Below are 25,973 nucleotides of genomic sequence, written 5' to 3'. Positions count from 1 at the left end.
GACATTCTTGCACACACAGAGGTCTTGAGAAGTGGTTGAAGAGTTCAATACCTTCTGACAAGTCTAGAATTCCAGAATACCTAGATTTTTAGAATCCCAGAGTTTTCTTATATTTGTGTTTTTTGCTGTCTTTAAAATCCATAGTTGTATTTGTCTAAATAGATGCTTTACCGTTGTCTGATTTTTTTACTTTGTACTCAGCCCTTTTATAACCTGAACTTTCTAGGTTGATCAAGGATTCAAATTTAGTTTGACCTCCTGTGTGGTAATCATACTCCCCGCTCTGCATCCAGACAAGAAGGCTGAGCATACCCCTGAAGATTCCTTTAGGACCTCCCATCTCCCCACTGCTCTGAGGAAGGTATGTAAACAGTACTGAGCTTTGCCCTAGTGGAAGACACTCTACTGCTCTCTCCAGGAAACCTTTTTCTTCTTTATCATTTTCAGTGTCTTTTTACAAGCTGCTCTCAAAAACAATACTAAGTCTTTAATAAAACCCCATCACAGTATCTGGTAGGGAGTTGTATTTAATTTTCTTTTCCCTTGATTCTTTAAATGCTCACTCTTGTGGTTTTTCTAAGTATTTTTGTATAATGAGTCACTCTGAGCAACTGACTGGGAATGTAGGAAGAACGGCTTTTTTTTTTTTTTTTTTGATTTACTGTGTGATTGACCCTGGACCAGTCATTGAACCTAATCAAGGAACTTCATTCATTGCTAAATAAAGATAAAAGGCTTTGAGATATGGGTTAAAATTAGATCCTGCCACCTAGAGACTCAGTCTCCTAATAACTGACTCATAGAAATTAATTAGCTTGTTCCTATAACAATTCCATTTGGAAAAGATCTCCTTTATTATTTTTGCCTAGTTGTAGCCTTTTTACATCTCTCTATCCAATTCTCTGTCGCCTCCCCATTTGTTTACTTAACTTTACTGCTTAGTTTCAGTGAACAACCATGGCACTCCATGAGAGTCAGCCCAAAATTCAGGGCTAATTTTGTGATCTTAAGAAAGTCTCTGAGCTACATTTCTAATTTAGGAAATGGTAACCACAGTACTCTATCTTTTACCTCACAGACAATTGTTACAAAAACCAGGCAATGAAGGTAGAGAGTGCTTTGAAAAACTGTAAAGAACAATATATTTATATTCACATTAACTGAATAATTCTATTCACCAATGCAAGAATTGAGTCATAATACATAGGAGAAGGTCTTAAGTGATATTCATCCATGCTAGACAGAGACCATTAAAAATTATAGCTGAGTAATTTATTTATAAGTATGTAAACAATAAATTCAGGACAAGGAAGACTTTAAAGTAACAAAATGTAATTTAAGAATGGAAGCAGCATGACATGGGTGCCTGCTGGAAAAAAATTAATTAATACTTGAAGATCCTCCTTATTCTAAGTTTAAATCTTTTGAATCCACAACCTATGGTAAAAGCTAAAAATACAAAATAAACAAAAGGAAAACTGAAGACTTGACAAATTTCAAGGTGGGAGCAAAAGAAATCTTGCAAATATGGTCTCTGGATCATGTAGAAATTCAAGGAAAGACAATGTGACGACAAAAGTTGCTTCATTTCCTTACCTTTGTTCGGTATTAAAGAGTGCAAAGATGTGCTTGCTAGACATAAAGCTTTTTTCCACATCCCGAACTTTCAGGTTGTCCAAGGGAAGCATATACTTCTTTTCTTTTTCCTAGAGAGAGAGAGAGAGAGAGAGAAAGAGAGAGAGAATTGGCTTTAATAAAAGATCTTGAAGCATGCCCATAGCAACACATCATCTGAGTTGGTCAACATTTAATTAGAATATTTTGATAGCATCACACATTACTTTGATACCAGCTACCAAGGAACAAAAATTATCTGAGATAGGAGACTCCAATGGTTCTCAACACGTGGGTCAGAAGAATGAGGGGAGGGAAAGTGCAGAGGAAGGAAGGGCTCAGGGATGGAGAAAACACATGGTCCTCTATCCTTTCTTCCTCATGTGGGTCCCCTTAGATGTTTTAAAATGTTAGTTTGATATTAAAAATTTAGCCATCTGTTAATATTTAACAAAAATGTTCTGGTCCTAATTCAATGAGAAATGCCAGATGGATTTCATTTCATATTTTATTTGCAGCCTAAGCAGTTTTGATAGCCAGAGCTGGCAAGAGCCTGGAAGCACAAGGACCCTAGTATGAAATACCACCTATAAACTATGATAAAGCACAGAAAATACTTCCTTCCTTTGAGTCTAGAATAAAATGTGGGTCCAGAAAGAAATGATTCCATTAAATTGTCAAACTCTTTGAGAAAAAAAGAACCCATTAGAAGTGAACTAATATTAACTAGAACAAATTCTCTTAAAATTAACAACACTTTAGGAAGAAAATGCACATTTGAGAGGGGAGGTCTGCAAATGGGACCAAACTAATCTTGGTAAAACAAAACATATTGGATGCCAAAGAATTATTAGAAACATTTACTTTTAAGGACTGGCCCAGGGACAATATTATCATATGCATAAATGCCTAACAACCAGTATAATAGTAGAGAGCCGAATACTCAGTTTAAGAAACCTAGTCGATATCTATTACCTGGGGCACTTTTGCACAGTCCTTGTTAAACAGTAGTCCTCTGTATATCTCGGGTGACAGTCCTGAGAAAAACCAGGCCCAGACTCCAGAGGAGGAGAGCATGGAGATCTAGCCATGACTTTTAATAAACAGCTATTAATGCCTGTGGGAAATACATGTACCATACAGATATGCTTGACATAAGCCTTTTTGTTCCTGAAGCTCCTCCAGCTCTTGCTTGAGAATTGGTCTAGGCTCAGTAGTGTGGGGCAGAACTCTTCCATGCTCCCTAGCCTGCTTGTGGGGACCACACTCTCTACAGACATCAGAGAGTGTTATTGCAAGAACTACCACTGGCTTTGCCACTTCTCACTCCTAAATTAATCAGGGAAAGTTGGGCAGAGCACTTTAGAATAGTGAGGCATAGAGAAATAGATGACTCAAGAAGTTGAAGGAAGCTGGTTGGAGAACAAAATGGCTGTCCTGGCAGACAAGGTCTTCAAAGAAGATAGCAAAACAAAACAAAACAAAAACATAAAAGAAACTGAATGGCAGTGAGAGAAGCCCAAGAATAAACATGAAAAAGCAAAGCACTGTAAGAAGATTCCAGTGTTTCTTGTACAAAAATTAACAGTATATTAGCAAACACAAGGATATTCTAAATAGCAAAATACATAATTTACATAAATGAAGCATTATAGTTGGGTCTAACTTGTTTGAAAGACTTGTCAGACTATTTTAAGATAGCATTCTAAGAGGCAAGATCACAGACTGAATGAAAAGCTACCCAATACATAATCAAATGAAAATGTTTGAGACGCAGGGAACATTTTTTTTACTGGTTGTTTTTCAATGCCCTAAATTTAAGCAGCTGGATTTTTTTAATGCATCATCCTATTCAACCTTTTGAAATGATGGATTCGCCTTTAATGGAAAATCTGCATTTCATTGTAAAGATGGAATACAATGTCCTTGGCATGTTTTCTATAGAAGTAGGCTCCCTTTTGTACTGCATTCTTTAGCATATAGTGAAGACCAGAACTCCAGCAAGTTTACATCAGATATTAAACACTGGAGAAATACACACATATGCAGACAGAGAAATATTAAAAATGTAGTTTCATTTCCAAAGGACTAAATGTCATTTATCTAAGAGTTTTGAGGACATATTGCTAAATTATTTCATAATCAAGAGTTATTTTTATTTTTCCAGTTTTATTGAGATGTAATTGACATATAACATTGTGTACCTTTAAGGTATACAACATGTTGATTTGATAAACATATATTGCAAAATGATTACTACCATAGCTTTAGCCAATGCCTTCATCATCTCACATAATTACCATTTTTTTTTGTGGTGGGAATATATAAGATCTACTGTCTTAGCATCTTTCAAGTTAAGAATACAGTATTATTAACTATAATCACTATGCTGTACATTAGATTGCTAGAACTTATTTGTCTTGTAAGTGGAAGTTTGTGCCCTCTGACCAATGTCTCCCTATTTTTTCCACACCCCCACCCCTGGTAACCACCATTCTACTCTCCGTTTCTGAGTTTCACTCTTTAAGATTATACAAATAAGTGATATCCTATATTATTTTCTCTTACTCTGACTTATTTCACTTAGCATAATGCCCTTAAAGTCCACCCATGTTGTTGCAAATGGCAGGATTTCCTTCTTTCTCATGGTTGAATAATATTCCATTGTCTGTGTATACCATATGTGTTTTATCCATTCACCCATCAGCTGTCACTTAGGTTTTTTCCATAACTTGGCTATTGTGAATAATGCTGCAATAAATATGGGAGTGCAGCTATCTCTTCAAGATTCTGTTTTCATTTCTTTGGATATATACCCGGAAGTGGGATTGCTGGATCATAAGGTAGTTCTATTTTTAATTTCTTAAGGAACCTCCATACTATTTTCCATAATTTATATTCCCATTAATAGTACATAAGTGTTCCTTTTCTCCACATTCTTGCCACCACTTGTTATCATGTCTTCTTGATGACAGCCATTCTAACAGGTGTGAGGTGATATCTCCTTGTGGTTTTGATTTGCATTTCCCTGATAATTAGTGATGTTGAATACCTTTTCATGTACTTGTTGGCCATCTGTATGTCTTATTTGGAAAAATGTCTGTACACTACTGTATTTTTTTTAACATCTTTATTGGAGCATAATTGGAGTTTATATGTCCAATTTATTGGAGTATAATTTACAATGGTGTGTTAGTTTCTGCTTTATAACAAAATGAATCAGCTATACATATACATATATCACCATATCTCCTCCCTCTTGCATCTCCCTCCCACCCTCCCTATCTCACCCCTCTAGGTGGTCACAAAGCACCGAGCTGATCTCCCTGTGCTATGCGGCTGCTTCCCACTAGAAGAGTTTTAAGACTGACAAAAATGGAAGAAAAAGAAGATTCAGACTGATTTGTTTAATTAAAGTTATAAGTCAAATGGAGAATTAAATGAGAGAGCAATGAAATGACATATTGTGGATATTTCTAAAATTCTTGGTGCTTTTGGGAAAGTATGACATTCTGCTAAAAGAACATCTTGAATATGAAATAGCTAAAATAAACAAAAGAAATAGAGGAGGAGAAAGGAAAAACAGAATTATAATTTCCAAAATATAGTGAATCTTAGCACCAGCTTAATTGAGACATTTGCTACATATTCTTTTTAACTCCATTAAACTGCCTAAACATAATGCAGTGTTCAATATGGTAGCCTCTAGCTAAGGGGACTACCAAGTATTTGAAATGTAGCAAGTCAAATTGGGATGTGCTTTAAGTGTTAACCTCAAACCAGATTTCAAAGATTTAGTATGAAAAAAAGAATGCAAACTATATCATTAATACTTTTATATGGATTATATGTTGAAATGATAATACTTTGAATATATTGGGGTAAATAAAGTATTATTAAACATAATTTCATCTGTTTATTTTTACTGTTTTGAATGTGGCTGCTAGACAATTTTAAATGGCATACTTGACTCACATTAACTTTCTATTGGCAGTGATGAGCCCATGTACCTATCATCACTTTCCTTCCTCTCATCCATTCAATTTTCCTCTTGAAAATTGATAAATACACCTTTCTGCCATCAGGTGTATTTACCATTCTCCCAGTCACCCAGTCTGAAACCTCACTATCATTTATGATGTATTGTCTTCCTTCACCTCCTTTATTACATCAAGACTATGCTGCATTGTGTTTGAAGCATTTGTCAGAACTCCCATTGTTTGACACTCCCACTACATTAATCCAGGTCCCTGGCATCTCACAAGCATGCAGTTATAAATGGCCTCCTTTCTAGTCTTCTAATTCCTCTAACATCACCAGGGAGGGCAATTTTCTTAAACCACCCTGTCAAATTCATTACAGTCCTTCAAAACGTTCATAGCTCTCCATTACTTACGGAAGAAATTCCATGAAACTCCTTAATGTGAAATTGAAAAACACCTACAAATTGGTCCGATCCTTATTTGTCAATATCTCCTTTACTCTTCCATAGGAAGTCTCCATTTCAACCAAAAACACATTTGCCAACAGTCTTTTCCCAGCTTGAGACACCCTGTCAACTTCTCCCTATCATACCAGTTTACTATTTAGAGTCCAGCTCAAGTTTCTATATTCTGTGCAAAAAGTTTTCCCAGGTTTTTAATTGTCTGTCTCTCTGTGTCACTTCCCCATCTCTCTCCTTTCAATTCATACAATAGGTATTGCTTATTCTATTAATTTTTAAATTATAGGCATACCTTGGAGATATTACAGGTTTAGTTCCAGACCACCGCAATAAAGCAAATATCACAATAAAGCAAGTCAAATGATTTTTTTTGGTTTCCCAATGCTATAAAAGTTATGTTTACACTATACGGTAGTCTATTAAATGTGGAATAGCATTATGTCTAAAAAAACAACGTACTTACCTTTATTTAAAAGTACTGTGTTGCTTAAAAACACTAACCATCATCTGACAAGGTAGGGTTGTTACAAAACTTCAATTTGTAAAAAAACACATTATCTGAGAAGAGCAATAAAGTGAAGCACAATAAAATGAGGTATGCTGTATACCTTATATGAGACACCCTCATCTTGTAAATGCATTACATTAAAAAATTTCTGTCAAAGTTTTTCATTTGGAACTCAGAATGTTCAGTAAATTTTATTGTTCAAGTAGGTTACATTTGCAAAGAAAAGAGAAAAATAGAGAATGCTTTTTGTAATATTTGTAAATAAATAAGAAATAGAATTTGATATTTTAAACATTTTACCTTTAATAGACATTTTGGAGGAAGCATTTGCAAAATTCTAGAGAAAGATTTTTTAATGGAGATTCATAAAGAAATTTCTGTATATTTTCAAGAGCTTCAGAAGCTCATGTCACTCATTCAACACCATTATTTTCTTCATTTTGAAACATGGTACCTTTCCTTTTCTCAGTATAAGGTGGTTACCAGCACTATTTGTATGGGAGGCATCAAAGATGACAGGGATTCTTTGTTCAAAGAGAGAGGGAATATGAGAGAGAGTGTGTTTTTTCCTTGCACTAACTTGGTAAGAGTTAGAAGAAAGAGGAGAAATAGAATAGGCCGAAAAAGGGAGGCATTAATGTGTGAAAGAGTTTGGTCTGAGGTGGAAGTAACTAAACTATGAGTGGTAAATGCAGAGGAATCAAGTTGGAGGGAGGTGGGAATTAAGATATAGCCCCACAGTACGTGTTCACTGACTTTGAAAGGAAACAAAAGGATCAATGAGGGACAGATGTGGGGTCAGCAAGTGCCCAATGATAACCTTTAGCTGGCAGAGCACCATCAATATAACTTGGTTGCTAGAAGGAGCTACAGTGGGTATGAGGAGAGGGTTTGGTGTGTGGAGGAATAACTCCTGCATATGCAAAGGATTGGAAAGCCTTTCATACAATTGGTGACTCATAGGTAGAGAGTTTTATAACTTGGGGAATATTTGAGTGGCCTTGGTTTGATGACTACATTGAATCATTTTATTTCTGCATCATTCTCACTAATAAGGCAACAAAATCTTCAAGGATAAGATCACAAATCCTTCCTCATTTCCACATATACCTAGCATAGTGGTCACTGAAATTTACATAGCATATATTATAAATATTTGTTGAATTGACTTTAGAATGTCGGATAACCAAAGCCAAATACTGCATAAAAAATATTGATAGTCACATATATTTTGAGAATCAAATAAAAATTTTATGGGAAAAAAAACCTGTATAAGATACTTAACTGATTGGCATTGCTTTTGATCATTAAACTTTTATAAAGTTTAGGCTGACCGCTGTGCTTATTTTTACCTATGCCTTTGTTTGTATTGCTTCTACTCGCTAGGAATGCCTCTTCTCAGCAAGAAGGCAAATACTAGTGGCCTTGAAATTTATGTCAAGTGCCACCTCCTCCATGAAGTCTACTCTGATTACAACAAGTCATAGATCTCTGTATAGCTCTCAAATTTCCCATAATTTTTGTCATAGGCTATATGGAATGCCATTCCTTATTTATGTTCCGTTTTCTTCTTCAAGTAGATTGGAAGCTCCTTGAAGGCAAGGACTGTGTTATAATTCTTTTGTGTTTACATTTAACAGTTATTACACTGCTGCATATACAGATGTTGCTTAGCAAACCTTTGATTGTTGATGATGCATTACAAATAAATACCAAAATGATGGAATTTTACTCTTATGGTGTACCTATACTATTTTTACTATTATGTCTACCTATACTATTATGTTAAAAATGATCTAACCAGATGTGATATGAAAATTTATTTTAAATTCCTCAAAGATTGATTTTGAATTAATTTAAGTGTTTTGCTTAGTATCATATAGTTTATTAAGTGAAATTTTACTAACCTAGACCAACATACTTGATTTGATTAATAAAAAAATCTCATGGCCTAAACATATAAATATACTGTGACAATCCAATATACTTCAAAACAGTACAAAAAACAAAATGCAGCAGATATGCTGCTCTTAAGAGGTAAGAACTGATATAAAGTTTTAAAAATTGACAGAACATAAAAGAGACTAGATTATAAAAGACAAGAGAAAACTATTTTAAAAAGCCAGTAAAGGCACCAAATATATCTTTGAAATATGTAATAATGGTTCCAAATTTATTTTTTAAATATGTGAGATTTGTTATAATTCTTCACTGCCTTGCTCTAACATTTTAAAACATCATGGCAATTTCTCAGGCTAATAAATAATCAGATTAGAAACAGATTCCATGACAGACTAACAGAATATACCATGTTGCTGAGAATAGCTGTGCTTCAGTAGAGCAAAGATTCCTGGTTTTGACCACTCCTCTTCTCATACTCAATAATATTTCATGTGCATTCTCTATTATCACATTTGCCATATTGTATACTCCTAATTTGTTAAACGTCTCTTCTCTTATTGAGAACCTGACATATATTTGTCCTCCCTCAGTGCTGCACCATTCTGCTAGCAATGAATGCGGCATTCGTAGGACACAACAGCACCGACGATGTGTGTAGGGCACAGAGTGGGTACTGCAGTGCCAGCTACAGTAGGAGACAATATGATGAAGCGACCGAGAACCTGGTCCAAAAACAGGGCAGTAGCCCACAGATCAGTCCAAGCTGAAAAAATCCCTCATCCAGGGGCTATAAATGCTTTTGCAGAATCCTGAAAACTCATGAGATACTGTGGGACACTCAATTATTATAATTTGCTTGCTGCTCAAGAGACAATGATGTTGATCAATATTTTTTCCCTGACAATGTTTTCTTTTCTCCTTGACACACTATGACCAGAATGTTTGCAAACAGGGAAACTGGAGACTTTATCCTGGGTTTCTGGGTGGGGATCAGGGCCAAGAAAATTGTGATGCCCTCATAAATTAACATAAACCTTTCATGCTTTAAATAACTGACACAAGAATTATGAAAGCATACATACTCATCATGTTTCCACCCTCACCTCACCTCATTTTCCAAGATGACACTGTATTTCCCTTCAGAGTAAATTCTAATTCTTCAACATACCCACTGCACCAACCACAGGACTCCTGCTTTCCTGGAAGTCAATGTATTTTCACTTTCCACACAGAACACATCCAATCATATCTTGTCTTCATCTATACTATTTCCTCCACTAGAAATACTGCTGCCTATTTGCCACTCTGTTTCTCTCCCCTCAAAATTCCTGCAAAAGATTACTCCATCTAGCTCAATGTACATTTTTTCTTCAAGTATTATAGGTCTCATTTTTCTGTCTTCTTTTCCTTCCCCACCCTATTTGTAGACGTATTATTTTCAAATCAGTGGGATCCTTTAAAAAAATTCTGACACTGAAGCCCATTACATTAAGTAGATTAAAAAGTGTAGGTCCTCAATTGAAGCAGGAGTGGGGATATGAGAAACCTGCCCATTAAGACTCATCCTCTCGCCCTAAGAAATGCAGCTGCAATGACTAAGGACTCTAGTACACAGGCCTGGATCTCCGGATCCCTCTTCCAGAGTCTGGTTCACCTACTCGTCTTATTCTCCAGATGTTCCCACAGTGCCAGGGCTCTGCTCTCACTTCCAGTCTGCCTGGAACTTGATTCGTCTCACCCCTTTAAGTCCACTACACCAAGCAGCTCCATGTAGCTCCCTGTGACTTCTAACTGAGCAAACAGCATCTCTCAGAACCATGGATACAATCTAGCAAATCCTTCCAGTTCAAACCACTCCTGCCATGCTCTGCCTGCCTGATTGGGCACTTTGATGTGCCCACCAAAAACTCACCCAAGTATGCAGTGCTCCTGAACCACCACAAGCTCCTGCTATGGCCAGGCACGGCACGCAGGCCTCCTGTACCACTTCCGGGATTCCTCCCACCCAAGTCTGATCCCTTGACAGAACTTGTGTGCTTGGTTTGTACTACATTACTTTGTACTTTTGTCTTATTTTCTAAGTGTCCAAATGTTTCATCTAAGTGTGTGTATGTTCTGCCTTTCCAACTACCAGGTAAACTCCTAAGGGAAAGAGTGAACCCATTACCATTATTACCTTTTTAAATTATTTTTGTTATTCGATGTATCTTGCTCCCTTGCTACACTATAACTATATCCTGACTTCCCCATCAAAGCATCAAGTCTTTGAGGGAAGCAACTGCTTCCTTCTTACTTTTGGTTGCATAGTTGACATTCTACAAAGTGTTGAATGCACATATGCCTGAGTTCCCTCATAGGCTGGCATGGTGCTTTGCCTAGATTAAGGACTCAGAGATGATGACTGACATAAAATAATCAAAATATCAAAGAAAAAAGAGCCTATAAAAATATTGAGAATACCAGATTACTAGTTCCACATGCTGTTGAAAACTAAAATTTGGTGTTTATTGCTATTAAAAAGTTATAACTATAGAGATGTACAAGTATGAAACTCATAAACTACCCATCTTTTTAGTTGGGTTTTAATACCCTGCTTTAATCAGAATTACATTTTGAGTAGTAAATAGCATCTGTGAGCCAGCACACTGCTAGTAAATAGTACTTCTTTAGATTTTCCTCTTGGGCACTGAAGAAACTGGCTATGTGTGCCTTTGATGGGCTGTCCTAGTAGGCCCAAGAAAACTCCATGGTTTATATATGCTATTGGCTTCATGGCTACCCCCTCTGCACTCACTCAGATCCTTAAATGGAGCTACACACTGGCATATCTCTACTGGGTAAGGGAAATACAGTCACACTTGTCATTACCCAACTGGAGACACTGCTTTTTTCCTGGCTCCTTCTCTCTCTTCAGAGTCCAGTTAAATCTCCACCTCCTCCAGGAAGCCTGTCTGGCCATAAGAGCCCACTGGAGGGCTCCCTCCTCCCTTCTCATGGCATTCTTGGGCACTACCACTTTTTTTTTTTTCATTTAGTATATATATATTGCCCTATAATTTCAGGTACATCTGATACCCTCAAAATGTGGACTGCTCTTACCCCCGATTAAAAAGGTACTTTTATAATTTGAAAGTGAGAACATTAATGATTTTATTCTTAAATGTTTATATTTAATCTCTATATTAATCCTTATATTTAAAGCAATATTCATGAATATTTGTACATACACTGACAATGTAAAAGACAGATATAATAAGTGCACTAAAGAATAAATTTAAAGGACTTAATGGTTAAGCATGGTAGATTGATTGCATGCATATATAGCCTTTCCCTCCTCCAAACCCACTATATAACAGTAAAGGAATAAACAGATATTGATTCACAAGGACAAAGAAAATGGGAGGGGAGGAAACAGTGGACAAGAGATTTCCCAAAAGCTTTGGAAAAGAGAAAGCAGACAGAGGAGCATTCATTAACTTAGCATACAGATAGGAGTTATCACGTCCTAACACCTACACGGAGAGAGAATGGAGGAGAAGCCACCCCACTTGGGTCCTGTCTTCCCCTTGGAGGCACCTGGTACCTCACATGAAGGGATACAGTTGTGGGAGTTGTGGGAGTGAAAGGGCAGGATCAGATACAGCCATACACAGAAGTACACAGAGCAACTGATGACTTCCCTCTAAATATGGCAGCCCATTCCTTAAACCCAGCAGGAGACCAGAGGCTTTTCCCTAGAGAAAAGATTATACAAAAGAAGTTTTGGACCCAGATATACCAGGCAGGGTGGACAGCAAACATGGGTTAAAAACAAGAGAACTTAGTGAAAGTCTTTATACTGAAATGCTGTCCCTCAGCCCCCTTTCCTGCCCTCCCCCCAGAATGCCAGCAACCAGATGGATTTCTATTCCTCTGTCAGGCAGGATATTGGACTGTTGTTCTCTGGGAAGCTAAATAGATTCAGAGAAAATGCCCCATATCCTAACATTTCAAGAAAAAAGCCAGCTTTCTACCTGATCGCCTTACAAGGAGATCCTATACTTCGCAAGCCTCACTCACACATAGAATTCCCAAGTAGCTGAGTGGCACAGAATCACCATAGATTATATATATCACAGCTATTAACTGAAGTGGATTCTGAGGATGGACTATCTCAATACCCATTCCAACCTCCTTGTGATGTTTGAGTTCAATTCAAAACTCCCCTTCCCTTCCCAATCTTGCTCTTACAGTGAGGGCTCCAGATGAGACATAGTTTCAGCCAATCTGATGTGCTCATGCCAGACTTTGATTCAGAAGTGAGTCACACTGAAAAGAGGCAGAGGATGTGGCACCTGTTTTGTTGGCCTGGATCATGGCAGAGGTGCTATGGCTCTGAATCCAGAGGCTATATAATATAGGGTGGCTTCCTAATTGTGTTGCCTCCGGATTGGTGGAGGAAACAGCTCTCTGGCAACCCAGGTTCTGAAATTTAATTTGCAGAACCATTCCTGGAAACTCAGCCTATTTCTGTAATTTTTCCCTCCTAAAGCTTCTTTGAACAGTATATCTCCCTTAATTAACGTTTTGCTACTTAAAGTAGCTAGAGTAGATTCTGTTGTTGATAATTAAGAACTCTGAAAATACAGTAACAATATCTAGTCATCATGTACTATTATGTCTTAGCAAAAATGAATATCCAGTAAAGTAGAAGAATAAACATTTCCCATTTTAATAGTCGTTTAAAAAAAACTACATGAACTGATTATTAGCAAGTATGTGAATGTGAACGTGAGCGTGAGTGTGAGTGTGTGTGAGTGAGAGAGAGCGAGCGAGAAAGCTATGCAGTTATGAATTTCCAGGGCTTTTCACTCAAGGAAAGAGTCTTCAGCTAGGAAAAATTATATACATAGGAGAAATAACCTGTATGAGAAATTTTGAATTGAAAATTCAGGGGGTAGGTGACAGCATTTGAGCAGATTTATAAGAAACAAAATAAGGCAAATGATGTGAATAAAACAGAAAGAAAAATTCCTGGTGGCATGTATATTCATAAACTATTACCAACTACCTCTATAATCACAGTGAACTTCATGGGTTAAATTTTCTCTACTAGTAAGCTAAGTATAGGGACTTTACTTAGCATGGCAAAACATACTGCAAGCACTTTAAAATTAGCATATTTCAAATGTTTAATGGTCTCATTTCTTCACTTCTTTCTGTGTTCCAAGGCATCACAATTTATATTTTTTTAAAAGAGAAAGTTTCAAGTTTGGAATGGTGACTAGTTTACATGAAAAGGTATGTGATATAATACAAATTCCTGGTGGTAATATCCCTCAATTTTGACTTCTGTGGCTGCACATTAAATTACAAAGTGAATTTAAGAGATCCCACAAACTCTGAAATTATGCTTACTTTGTAACGCTTTCAAGTGCATATTAATCGTACAAAATTCTACATGCATAGTCCTTTGAGTACAATTGTGTTAAATAAAAGTGTTATTTTGGCTAAATGCCCCATACATTTGTAAAAGTTCAACTCAATAAAAGTAACTTGTTTACGAATTCAGCATCATTTTTACTTATTTTAGAAAAGTGGGTGTCAGGAAGGCATGTACAAATAAAATCCTCTGACAATTCCCAGAACTCAGTAGATGAATGGTTTAAATTTTACTCCCATCATTTGTCACCAAGCTTCAGACAAAAATCAAGGCTCAATTTTTCCCTCTCTCCCCTATCATTTCAGCAAAGCAACATTCAAAAAGAGGCAGCGCTAAGGAAAAAAGCAACAGGACTGAGCATTCAACCAAACCAGTGAGCTTTTCTGAAGTCCTTTGAATTGACCATTAAGCTACCCCTCCCACTCCTCTGCTGATATTAACATAATTCAATGAGGTTCCTTCTGAAAGGGAAACAACTGTTTGAAAAGGAGACCTGAGTATCATGCCCTCTGTACTTTACTGAGAGCCCTTCTCCCTGTGTTCCAGGGAGTGTAGGCTCAAGATGGGAACAGGGAAAAAGGGGGCCCTTCCATGTGCCTTCTGAGATGCAGCCCTGGACTTAAAATGACATTTGGCTGGATTGCTCTGAGCACAGCTGGTGGCCTGTGTACTGCTATTGGCTCAAACACATGTCCACCCAGAAACAAGCTTTGGACAAGGGAAAAAGAAGTGGAATAGTTCTTCTCCATCAATCCTAATCCTAGCTTGCCCACTGCTTTCTTGGGGAAGGGTGATGAAGAACAAAAGTAGCACAGAGAAACAGAAAGGAGCAGGTGGGGGGAAGACAGAGAAAGGGAGAGTGAAGTGACCTGTAGAAGGAACCAAAAGAAACCAAAAGCTACCTAAGCTAGAAGTGCTTTCTGCTTTCACTGCATGCACAGGTGGCCCTATCCCCAGTCTCTGAGAAACAACGACCAGTGAGTCAAGGACAAGGACACACATGGTTTGGAATTAAGACGCAGGGGTTCACATATGAGCTCTGACACTAGCCATGTGAACCCAGGCAAATTACTTGATTTCTCTAAGCCTTATTTTACCTCTATATAGAGGTGATAATTCTTGCTTCATAGGGGGTGTGATGATTAAATGAGATCATGCAGAGGTCTGTGCATTTAGGGATTCCTAATGTTTGTTTACCTTTCCTTGGGGACACTTTATTAGCCATCATCTTCCCACCAACAAAAACAGAAGGTGGGTGTTTCTTCAACATACTTACAATAGTAAGCTTTTACACTTGTAAGCTATAGAACTATGAGGGAAATGAGTTAATTACATGCCCAGTAGATAAACACACATTAAACACTGTATTTATCACATGAACAATATCAAGCCAGGAGGGTGACAAGCAGTGAAACAATATCAACAACTTTCAACTCTGCGTTCTTATTCAAGCAAGGTTTGTAAGAAACCCAGAACTGTCGGACTATGTCCATATCCAGAGAGAGGAAATGCGACTACAGGCTAAGGGGTGATACTAATTCCTCTCCTTCACTCCCACGATGGATTGTACCAAATAGATCAAGGAAATTACTTGGAGGGAGTGCAAGTTCTGAAGGAAATACAAAAATGAAATTCAATATTGAAGAATCATCTACTTTTTATTACAAATATATTATGATACTTCAAAAAAAATAAGCAGGAGTCTCAAGACTGACTAGGAAACTAAAAAGTAGGAAAGGCTTGTTTTCTTTCTCCAAACATCTTCCATTTAGGCAGTTTCTCTTCTCTGTGGATTCCACACCAAGATGGCCTGGGCTGGCTGCTTTGCTGCTGCCTAGTTTGTAAATTTCTCCCTCTGCTATGTCCCAAGAAAGATCCCCCTCTCACTCCATTTGTCCTGTATATTACCAACTAGATTTTAAAAGCCAAGAGTGGGGAAATCTGTTTATCCCCGTAGATCGCTGATACTAGTAGATACTTAATACACGCTGATTTATGATGATATCAAACTCACCTCTACTCTGCCTCCTTCTGCTAGGCTTTGTTTCATGCACAATTACATTTATAATAAATTAATGTCGCTAGAAAATCAATTGTTATTAATTATTCTTCCCAGGAAATATTTTTTTTAGAAATGTTTTTTAAAGATTTTTTTGATGTGGACCATTTTTAAAGTCTTTATTAAATGTGTTACAATATTGCTTCCATTTTATGTTCTGGGTTTTTTTTTTTTTTTTTTTTGGGCCACGAGGCATGTGGGACCTTAGCTCCCAACCCAGGGATTGAAGGGCACCACCTACATTGGAAGGCAAAGTCTGAACAACTGGACCCCCAGGGAAGTCCCTCCCAGGAAATATTTTTGCATTTAAATTGGGTACTTCAATCCTTTCACCTGAAAGGACTGAGTCATTCAAGTGCTTTGGCCACCTGGTAGGCCTGAGATCCTTGGGTTGCCCTTAAATCATTCCAGTATGTACCTGCCTAGTCCAAGCCTGGACCAGAAAACCCTGACTGCTTCTCCATATCTTAAAGCAGTATGCTTAGAGTAGTGTTTCTGCAATTAGAGTCTCCTGACCCCCAGAGTCTATGAGGTCTTGTGAGAATTAAAAAAAATTTTGTGTTGGTATTTAATAAAATTAGTATAAAGGATTTTCTGAAATGCCACTCTATAAGTGAACACTGGCATTCAGTTTCAGTGCCCATGTTTGTGTATGCACTGAGTAAGAGTACTTTGCAGAATACTGATGAAAAAAAGAGCAGAGACAGATGTCAATATACCAGTTACGTACTTTCCTCTAATGACATCACAGTACCGTGGGTGGATGGAAGTTTCATTCCAACAGGATAAAAGTGGCAGGAGGATGGTGGGGTCATACAGCACAGAGTATGCCAATCTCAAAATACACTATGCCTGGCAGCCAGAACACATTCCTGTTGACTAGCTAAACACATTTCCTAAAGGACATCATCTCTCCCATTAATGTTGTTGATCAAGCGAAGTTTTTTGGTAATATAGTTCTGTTTGAATTTGACTTTCTTTGTTTTTTTAAAGTAGAATGATAAGCATAAGGTACTTATATATTTGTAGATATTTAAAATAAAATAATTTCGTGTTCATACATAAATAATATTACAAACAAAAATAGTTTGCCTATGTTTATAACTGATGAGGATTCTTTTCTTTAAAGGGTGTTTGGACATTACCCAAGTTTCAGAAACACTGATTTAGGGAAAGTGTATTTGGAATTCTCTTAAAAGGGTCGACATGGTCAAAACAGGTACAAACAAATGACCCTGACTTATAAATAACTTGGAGCATAGCTTAGGAATTGCTTTAATTTCTAATTGCCCTCAGCAGGACCAGGAGAAGAAACACTCTGGCCCTCAGAACCTGGGAGGCCCAGCCTTGGCTGGAGCATACATTGAGGGTCCTTGGGGGGACTGTTTTCCTGCTCTGCACTTCACTTTCACTATATGTAAAGCAGGGATAATAATACACAAACTCAATCCTTAAATTGAAAAATGAAAACAAATAAACTTAATGTTATGGGAACAAAGAGGCAATAGATGAAAAAAGCATTTTCATCTTTTGAGAAAAAGAAGGTACTATTTAAAAGAGTAACTCTTGAAAATATCTCAATAATATGTGTCTAATTCATACTGACATGTGTAATTGAACCTATGTTTAATTTTTGCTGCAAATTATCTGCTTCCTTTAAGAAGCCGGGTTGGTAAAATGCTGAGTTGTATGGTTCAAAAATAGAGCTGTGGAAGAATTAGGAATACCTGGGAAAGACAAAATAAGGTTGGGCCCTTAACAAAAGAAGAATGGGTGAATCAAAGGAAGAGAAAGGGAGAACACAGCAGAAAAAGGTGGTGCTAAGGGTAAGAAAAGACATCATCAAGAAGCTTGTAGAAAGTAACAGAAGTAAGTGGGGGGTTATGGAGATTTTCACACCTAGGCCTCATTAATAACATAGAAAAAGTTTTACACAGACAGGACCAGACAAATAAAGACCCACAGCAACCCAAAGAGAGATAAACAACATAAATACAAATACTGAGTTTTCTTTTTTTTTTTTTGCGGTACGCGGGCCTCTCACTGCTGCGGTCTCTGCCGTTGCGGAGCACAGGCTCCGGACACGCAGGCTCAGCGGCCATGGCTCACGGGCCCAGCCGCTCCGCGGCATGTGGGATCTTCCCGGACCGGGGCACGAACCCGTGTCCCCTGCATCGGCAGGCGGACTCTCAACCACTGCGCCACCAGGGAAGCCCCAAATACTGAGTTTTATCCAACTTTAGATGACAGTGTGTCATCCTCTTTTCTGCCCCATGCTCCTCACCCCCCTCCTCCCACTCGTCCTCCTTTTCTTACTCTTGCTAAACTTAAATACTTACTGAGTTATTTACAATTAGATTTAATGGTTACTTATAAGTTTAATTAATTACTCTTTTATTATTCAGAATAATTATATTTCAATATATAAAAAGATAAATCTCACATCCCTTATTTTAACTGTGTTAACATATTTAAAATAAAATCTGAGTGATGAAAACTATATTGCTTTTCTAAAAATACCAGGATCCTCACCTCCCCCCCACAAAAAAAAGAAAAAAAGCAACCTCAGTTCTTTAAGTATAACAGAAAAGTTGCAAGACATTATTTTTTTATAGGTTCATCACAGAAGCCTTCCTTGACATGGGAAGTGATATGTATGATTTAAAAGATCATTTGGTCACTTTGTGGAGTGTGAATTAGGGAGGGCCAAGAGTAGGAGCAGGAAACCAAATAGGAGACTAATGCAGTAGTGCAGGAAAGAGACAGTGGTCTTTACAGCTAGGATAGCGATGGAAGAGAGAAGTGACTGGGTTTGGGAAAAGGTTTTAGAGGAGAGCAGTTCTTGGCAAACTACAGCCCAGAGGGCTAAATCTGCCCTTAGCTTATGTTCATAAGGCCCTAATAGCTAAGAATGATTTTTACTATATTAAATGTTTATGAAAAAATGAAAGAGAAGAAAAATACGTGACAGAAAACACATGTGGCATACAAAGCCTAAAATATATACTATCTGCCTCTTACAGACAAGGTTTGACAGTCCCTGGAGTACAGTCAGCAAATCTTGAACCTGAATCAGATAGAAAGAAGAATGAAGTAAAGATAGGAATGAAGGAAAGCACCTCTGTTTTTAGCTTGAGCAGATGGGTGACAGACACACCCTCTCCACTGCAGTCAATCACACCCTCCTGGCTGCCTCCACTTTATCTTCTACATGTCTTTGTTGTTGTACTTCTTTCACTATCATATTTATTTACTTATCTGTCTGCCTCCCCTCCTTGGCAGTGACTTATTTAAGTAACTCTAATTTTTCTCAGTATTTACAAGACCCAGATTTGTAGAAGACACATGTTCCATAATTACCGAATTTAACTGATACATTAGCTTCATTTTCAGTAGTGCTAATAACATAAACTTCTTAACTAATAAAAAATTACAATCGGTTTTTTTAGTGTGTAAGAGTTTATAAACCATTTTTGCAACCTCTTCGTTCCTTACTACAACATTACACATTGGTATTACAGTAGGCCTCAATGATAAGTTCTCCTTACAAAAAATTATATTTTATATTTATTTACTTATATTTAAAATTTTAAGAACTATAACCATCTTTTAATGTGAATTAAAATCCATCACTTTGGAAGGAATGATTAGAAAAAGGACAGGCTGAAAAAAAACTTAGTGATGGAGTATTATGAAAAATAAAGGGGCGACTCCCTCTTGCGAGAACACCTGAATTACAACTAACTGCTGAACAATCATGGACAGAAAGACACTGGAACCCACCAAAAAAGACATCCCACATCCAAAGACAAAGGAGAAGCCACAATGAGACAGTAGGAGGGGCACAATCACATAAAATCAAATCCCATAACTGCTGGGTGGGTGACTCACAAACTGGAGAACACTTACACCACAGAAGTCCACCCACTGGTGTGAAGGTTCTGAGCCCCACGTCAGGCTTCCGAACCTGGGGATCTGGCAACGGGAGGAGGAATTCCTAGAGAATCAGACTTTGAAGGCTAGCGGGATTTGATTGCAGGACTTTGACAGGACTGGGGGAAACAGAGACTCCACTCTTGGGGGGCAAACACAAAGTACTATGCGCATAGGGACCCAGGGGAAGGAGCAGTGACCCCATAGAGACTGAATCAGACCTACCTGCTAGTGTTGGAGGGTTTCCTGCAGAGTTGAGGGGTGGCTCTGTCTCACCGTGAGGACAAGGACACTGGCAGCAGAAGTTCTGGGAAGTACTCCTTGGCATGAGCCCTCCCAGAGTCTGCCATTAGCCCCACCAAAGAGCCCGGGTAGGCTCCAGTGTTGGGTTGCCTCAGGCCAAACAACCAACAGGGAGGGAACCCAGCCCCACCCATCAGCAGACAAGTGGATTAAAGTTTTACTGAGCTCTGCCCACCAGAGCAACAGCCAGCTCTACCCACCACCAGTCCCTCCCATTAGGAAACTTGCACAAACCTCTCAGATAGCCTCATCCACCAGAGGGCAGACAGCAGAAGCAAGAAGAACTACAATCCTGATAGAAAGATAGACAAGATGGAAAGGCAGAAGGCTATGTACCAGATGAAGGAACAAGGTAAAACCCCAGAAAAATGACTAAATGAAGTGGAGATAGGCAACCCTCCAGGAAAGGAATTCAGAATAATGATAGTGAAGATGATCCAGGACCTCGGAGAAAGAATGGAGGCAAAGATCGAGAAGATGCAAGAAATGTTAACAAAGATCTAGAAGAATTAAAGAACAAACAAACAGAGATGAACAATGTAATAACTGAAATGAAAAATACACTAGAAGGAATCAATAGCAGAATAACTGAGGCAGGAGAATGGATAAGTGACATGGAAGACAGAATGGTGGAATTCACTGCTGTGGAACAGAATAAAGAAAAAAGAATGAAAAGAAATGAAGACAGCCTAAGAGATCTCTGGGACAACATTAAACGCAACAACATTTGCCTTACAGGGGTCCCAGAAGGAGAACAGAGAGAGAAAGGACCCGAGAAAATATCTGAAGAGATTATAGTCAAAAACCCCCCTAACATGGGAAAGGAAATAGCCACCCAAGTCCAGGAAGCGCAGAGAGTCCCATACAGGCTAAACCCAAGGAGAAACATGCAGAGACATATAGTAATCAAACTGGCAAAAATTAAAGACAAAGGAAAATTATCAAAAGCAGCAAGGGTAAAACGACAAATAGCATACAAGGGAACTCCCATAAGGTTAACAGCTGATTTCTCAGCAGAAACTCTACAAGCCAGAAGAGAGTGGCATGATATACTCAAAGTGATGAAAGGGAAGAACCTACAACCAAGATTACTCTACCCAGCAAAGATCTCATTCTGATTCGATGGAGAAATCAAAAGCTTTACAGACAAGCAAAAGCTAAGAGAACAGAGCACCACCAAACCAGCTCTACAGCAAATGCTAAAGGAACTTACTGAAGTGGGAAACACAAGAGAAGAAAAGGACCTATAAAAACAAACCCAAAACAATTAAGAAAATGGTAATAGGAACATACATATCGATAATTACCTTAAATGTGAATGGATTAAATGCTCCAACCAAAAGACCCAGGCTTGATGAATGGATACAAAAACAAGACTTATATATATGCTGTCTACAAGAGACCCCCTTCCGACCTAGGGACACATACAGACTGAAAGTGAGGGGATGGAAAATGATATTCCATGCAAATGGAAATCAAAAGAAAGCTGGAGTAGCAAAACTCATATCAGATAAAATAGACTTTAAAATAAAGAATATTACAAGAGACAAGGAATGACACTACAGAATGATCAAGGGATCAATCCAAGAAGAAGATTTAACAATTATAAATATATATGCCCCCAACATAGGAGCATCTCAATACATAAGGCAACTGCTAACAGCTATAAAAGAGGAAATGGACAGTAACACAATAATAGTGGGGGACTTTAACACCTTACTTACACCAATGGACAGATCATCCAGACAGAAAATTAATAAGGAAACACAAGCTTTAAATGACACAATAAACCAGGTAGATTTAATTCATATTTATAGGACATTCCATCCAAAAACAGCAGATTACACTTTCTTCTCAAGTGCACATGGAACATTCTCCAGGATAGATCACATCTTGGGTCACAAATCAAGCCTCAGTAAATTTAAGAAAATTGAAATCATATCAAGCATCTTTTCTGACCACAACGCTATGAGATTAGAAATGAATTACAGGGAAAAAAACGTAAATAACACAAACACATGGAGGCTAAACAGTATATTACTAAATAACCAAGAGATCACTGAAGAAATCGAAGAGGAAATCAAAAAACAGCTAGAGACAAATGACAATGAAAACACGATGATCCAAAACCTATGGGATGCAGCAAAAGCAGTTGTAAGAGAGAAGTTTATAGTTATACCAGCCTACCTCAAGAAACAAGAAAAAATCTCAAATAAACAATCTAAACTTACACCTAAAGGAACTAGAAAAAGAAGAACAAACAAAATACAAAATTAGCAGAAGGAAAGAAATCATAAAGATCAGAGCAGAAATAAATGAAATAAAAACAAAGAAAACAATAGCAAAGATCAATAAAACTAAAAGCTGGTTCTTTGAGAAGATAAACAAAATTGAGAAACCATTAGCAAGGCTCATCAAGAAAAAGAGGGAGAGGACTCAAATCAATAAAATTAGAAATGAAAAAGGAGAAGTTACAACAGACACCACAGAAATACAAAGCATCCTAAAAGACTACTACAAGCAACTCTATGCCAATAAAATGGACAACCTGGAAGAAATGGACAAATTCTTAGAAAGGTATAACCTTCTAAGACTGAGGTATAACCTTCCAACCTTCCAAGGAAGAAATACAAAATATGAATAGACCAATCACAAGTCATAAAATTGAAACTGTGATTAAAAATCTTCCAACAAACAAAAGTCCAGGACCAGATGGCTTCACAGGTGAATTCTTTCAAACATTTAGAGAAGAGCTAACCTTCTCAAATTCTTCCAAAAAATTGCAGAGGAAGGAAAACTCCCAAATTCATTCTATAAGGCCACCATCACCCTGATACCAAAACCAAAGATACTACAAAAAAAGAAAATTACAGACCAATATCAGTGATGAATATAGATGCAAAAATCCTCAACAAAATACTAGTAAACAGAATCCAACAACACATTAAAAGGATCATACGCCATGATCAAGTGGGATTTATCCCAGAGACGCAAGCGTTCTTCAATATACACAAATCAATCAATGTGATACACCATATTAACAAATTGAAGAATAAAAACCATGTGATCATCTCAATAGATGCAGAAAACACTTTGACAAAATTCAACACCCATTTATGATTTATATATACTAGTATATATGCTATATATATATATATATATATATACACACACACTCTCCAGAAAGTGGGCATAGAGGGAACCTACTTCAACATAATAAAGGCATAGACGACAAACCCACAGCAAACATCACTCTCAATGGTGAAAAACTGAAAGCATTTCCTCTAAGATCAGGAACAAGACAAGGATGTCCACTTTCACCACTAGTATTCAACATAGTTTTGGAAGTCCTAGCCACGGCAATCAGAGAAGAAAAATAAATAAAAGGAATACAAATTGGAAACGAAGAAGTAAAACTGTTACTGTTTGCAGATGACATGATACTATACATAGAGAATTGTAAAGATGCCACCAGAAAACTACTGGAGCTAATCAATGAATTTGGTAAAGTTGCAGGATACAAAATTAATGCACAGAAATCTCTTGCATTCCTATACACCAATAATGAAAAATCTGAAAGAGAAATTAAGGAAACACTCCCATTTACCACTGCAACAAAAAGAATAAAATACCTAGGAATAAACCTACCTAGGGAGACAAAAGACCTGCAGTAGAAAACTATAAGACACTGATGAAAGAAATTAAACATGATACCAACAGATGGAGAGATATACTGTGTTCTTGGATTGGAAGAATCAATATTGTGAAAATGACTATACTACCCAAAACAATCTACAGATACAATGCAATCCCTATCAAATTACCAATGGCATTTTTTATGGAACTAGAACAAAAAATCTTAAAATTTGTACAGAGACACAAAAGACCGCAAATAGCCAAAGCAGTCTTGAGGGAAAAATACAGAGCTGGAGGAATCAGACTTTCTGACTTCAGACTATACTACAAAGCTACAGAATTCAAGGCAGTATGGTACTGGCACAAAAACAGAAACACAGATCAATGGAACAGGACATAAAGCCCAGAGGTAAACCCAGGCACCTATAGTCAACTAATCTATGACAAAGGAGGGCAGGCTATACAATGGAGAAAGACAGTCTCTTCAATAAGTGGTGCTGGGAAAACTGGACAGCTATAAGTAAAAGAATGAAATTAGAACACTCCCTAACACCATACACAAAAATAAACTCAAAATGGATTCGAGACCTAAATGTAAGTCCAGACACTATAAAAATGTTTGAGGAAAACATAGGAAGAACACTCTTTGACGTAAATCATAGCAAGATCTTTTTTGATCCACCTCTTAGAGTAATGGAAATAAAAACAAAAATAAACAAATGGGACCTAATGAAACTTAAAAGCTTTTGCACAGCAAAGTGAACCATAAACAAGACGAAAAGACAACCCTCAAAGTGGGAGAAAATATTTGCAAATGAATCAAGAGACAAATGATTAATCTCTGAAATATATAAACAGCTCATGCAGCTCAATATTAAAAAAACAAACAACCCAATCCAAAAATGTGCAGATCTAAATAGACATTTCTCCAAAGAAGACATACAGATGGCCAAGAGGCACATGAAAAGCTGCTCAACATCACTAATTATTAGAGAAATGCAAATAAAAACCACAATGAGGTAACACCTCACACCAGTTAGAATGGGCATCATCAAAATATCTACAAACAACAAATGCTGAAGAGGGTGTGGAGAAAAGGGACCCTCTTGCACTGTTGGTGGGAATGTAAATTGATACAGCCCACTATGGAGAACAGTATGAAGGTTCCTTAAAAAACTAAAAATTGAACTACCATATGACCCAGGAATCCCACTAGTGGGCATATACCCAGAGAAAACCATAATTCAAAAAGACACATGCATCCCAATGTTCATTGCAGCACTATTTACAATAGCCAGGTCATGGAAGCAACCTAAATGCCCATCGACAGATGAATGGATAAAGGAGTTGTGGTACATATATACAATGGAATATTACTCTTCTCTAAAATGGAATGAAACTGGGTCATTTGTAGAGACGTGGATGCATCTAGAGACTGTCATACGGAGTGAAGGAAGTCAGAAAGAGGAAAATATCGTATATTAATGCATATATGTGGAATCTAGAAAAATGGTACAGATGAAACGGTTTGCAGGGCAGAAACTGAGACACAGATGTAGAGAACAAACGTATGGACGCCAAGGAGGGAAAGCGGCAGGGGCTGGTGGTGGTGGTGGGATGAACTGGGAGATTGGGATTGACATGTATATACTGATGTGTATAAAATGGATGACTAATAAGAACCTGCTGTATAAAAAATAAAAGAAAAATTAAAAGTTAAGAAAAAGAAAAGAAAAATAAAGGGGCAGGAAGGAAAATCCAGGTATTAGAATGACAATCAGGGCAGCTGAATTAGGTGTAAGGAGGGTGGTGAGAATAATAAAGGAATCAAAGGTGGACACTTATGTTTTCCTGTTGCTAAGATAAAGAGGAGTACGGGACATGTAGGTTGAGTCCTGTCTTGGAAAGTTATATTTAAAATGCTGATTAGACATTCAACTATATATGTCCAGAAGGTAGGTAGATATCCAAATTTGGAGTTCAGAGTTAGAGATATAATTATGGTAGTCATAAAAATAGGGCATACAGATGGTAGTTAAAGCCAAAAAAACTAGATGAGTTCAGCTAGGGTGTGTGTGTCGACAGAGAAGAGGACAGGGCCCAGGTCACTCCAATATTTAGAGGTGGAAGAGTGGAGAAAGAATCAGTTAAA

General features: G+C 37.5%; 1 protein-coding gene across 9 annotated transcripts in view; it reads right to left on the bottom strand.

Moving 5' to 3' along the window:
* DNM3 (dynamin 3) overlaps nucleotides 1-25,973 on the bottom strand; it is a 570,760-nt gene that overhangs the window by 159,348 nt on the left and 385,439 nt on the right. For all 9 annotated transcript variants that reach the window (XM_067728647.1, XM_067728651.1, XM_067728648.1 and 6 more), the window contains one exon: nucleotides 1,597-1,706. In XM_067728647.1, the coding sequence (XP_067584748.1) occupies nucleotides 1,597-1,706 (110 nt within the window). The remainder of the gene's footprint in view (nucleotides 1-1,596; nucleotides 1,707-25,973) is intronic.

This window comes from Pseudorca crassidens, chromosome 2 (assembly GCF_039906515.1).
Source record: "Pseudorca crassidens isolate mPseCra1 chromosome 2, mPseCra1.hap1, whole genome shotgun sequence".
Classification (NCBI taxonomy): Eukaryota; Metazoa; Chordata; class Mammalia; order Artiodactyla; family Delphinidae; genus Pseudorca; species Pseudorca crassidens.
The sequence above is the reverse complement of the archived record's forward strand: the minus strand, read 5'-3'. Positions and strand labels throughout refer to the sequence as shown.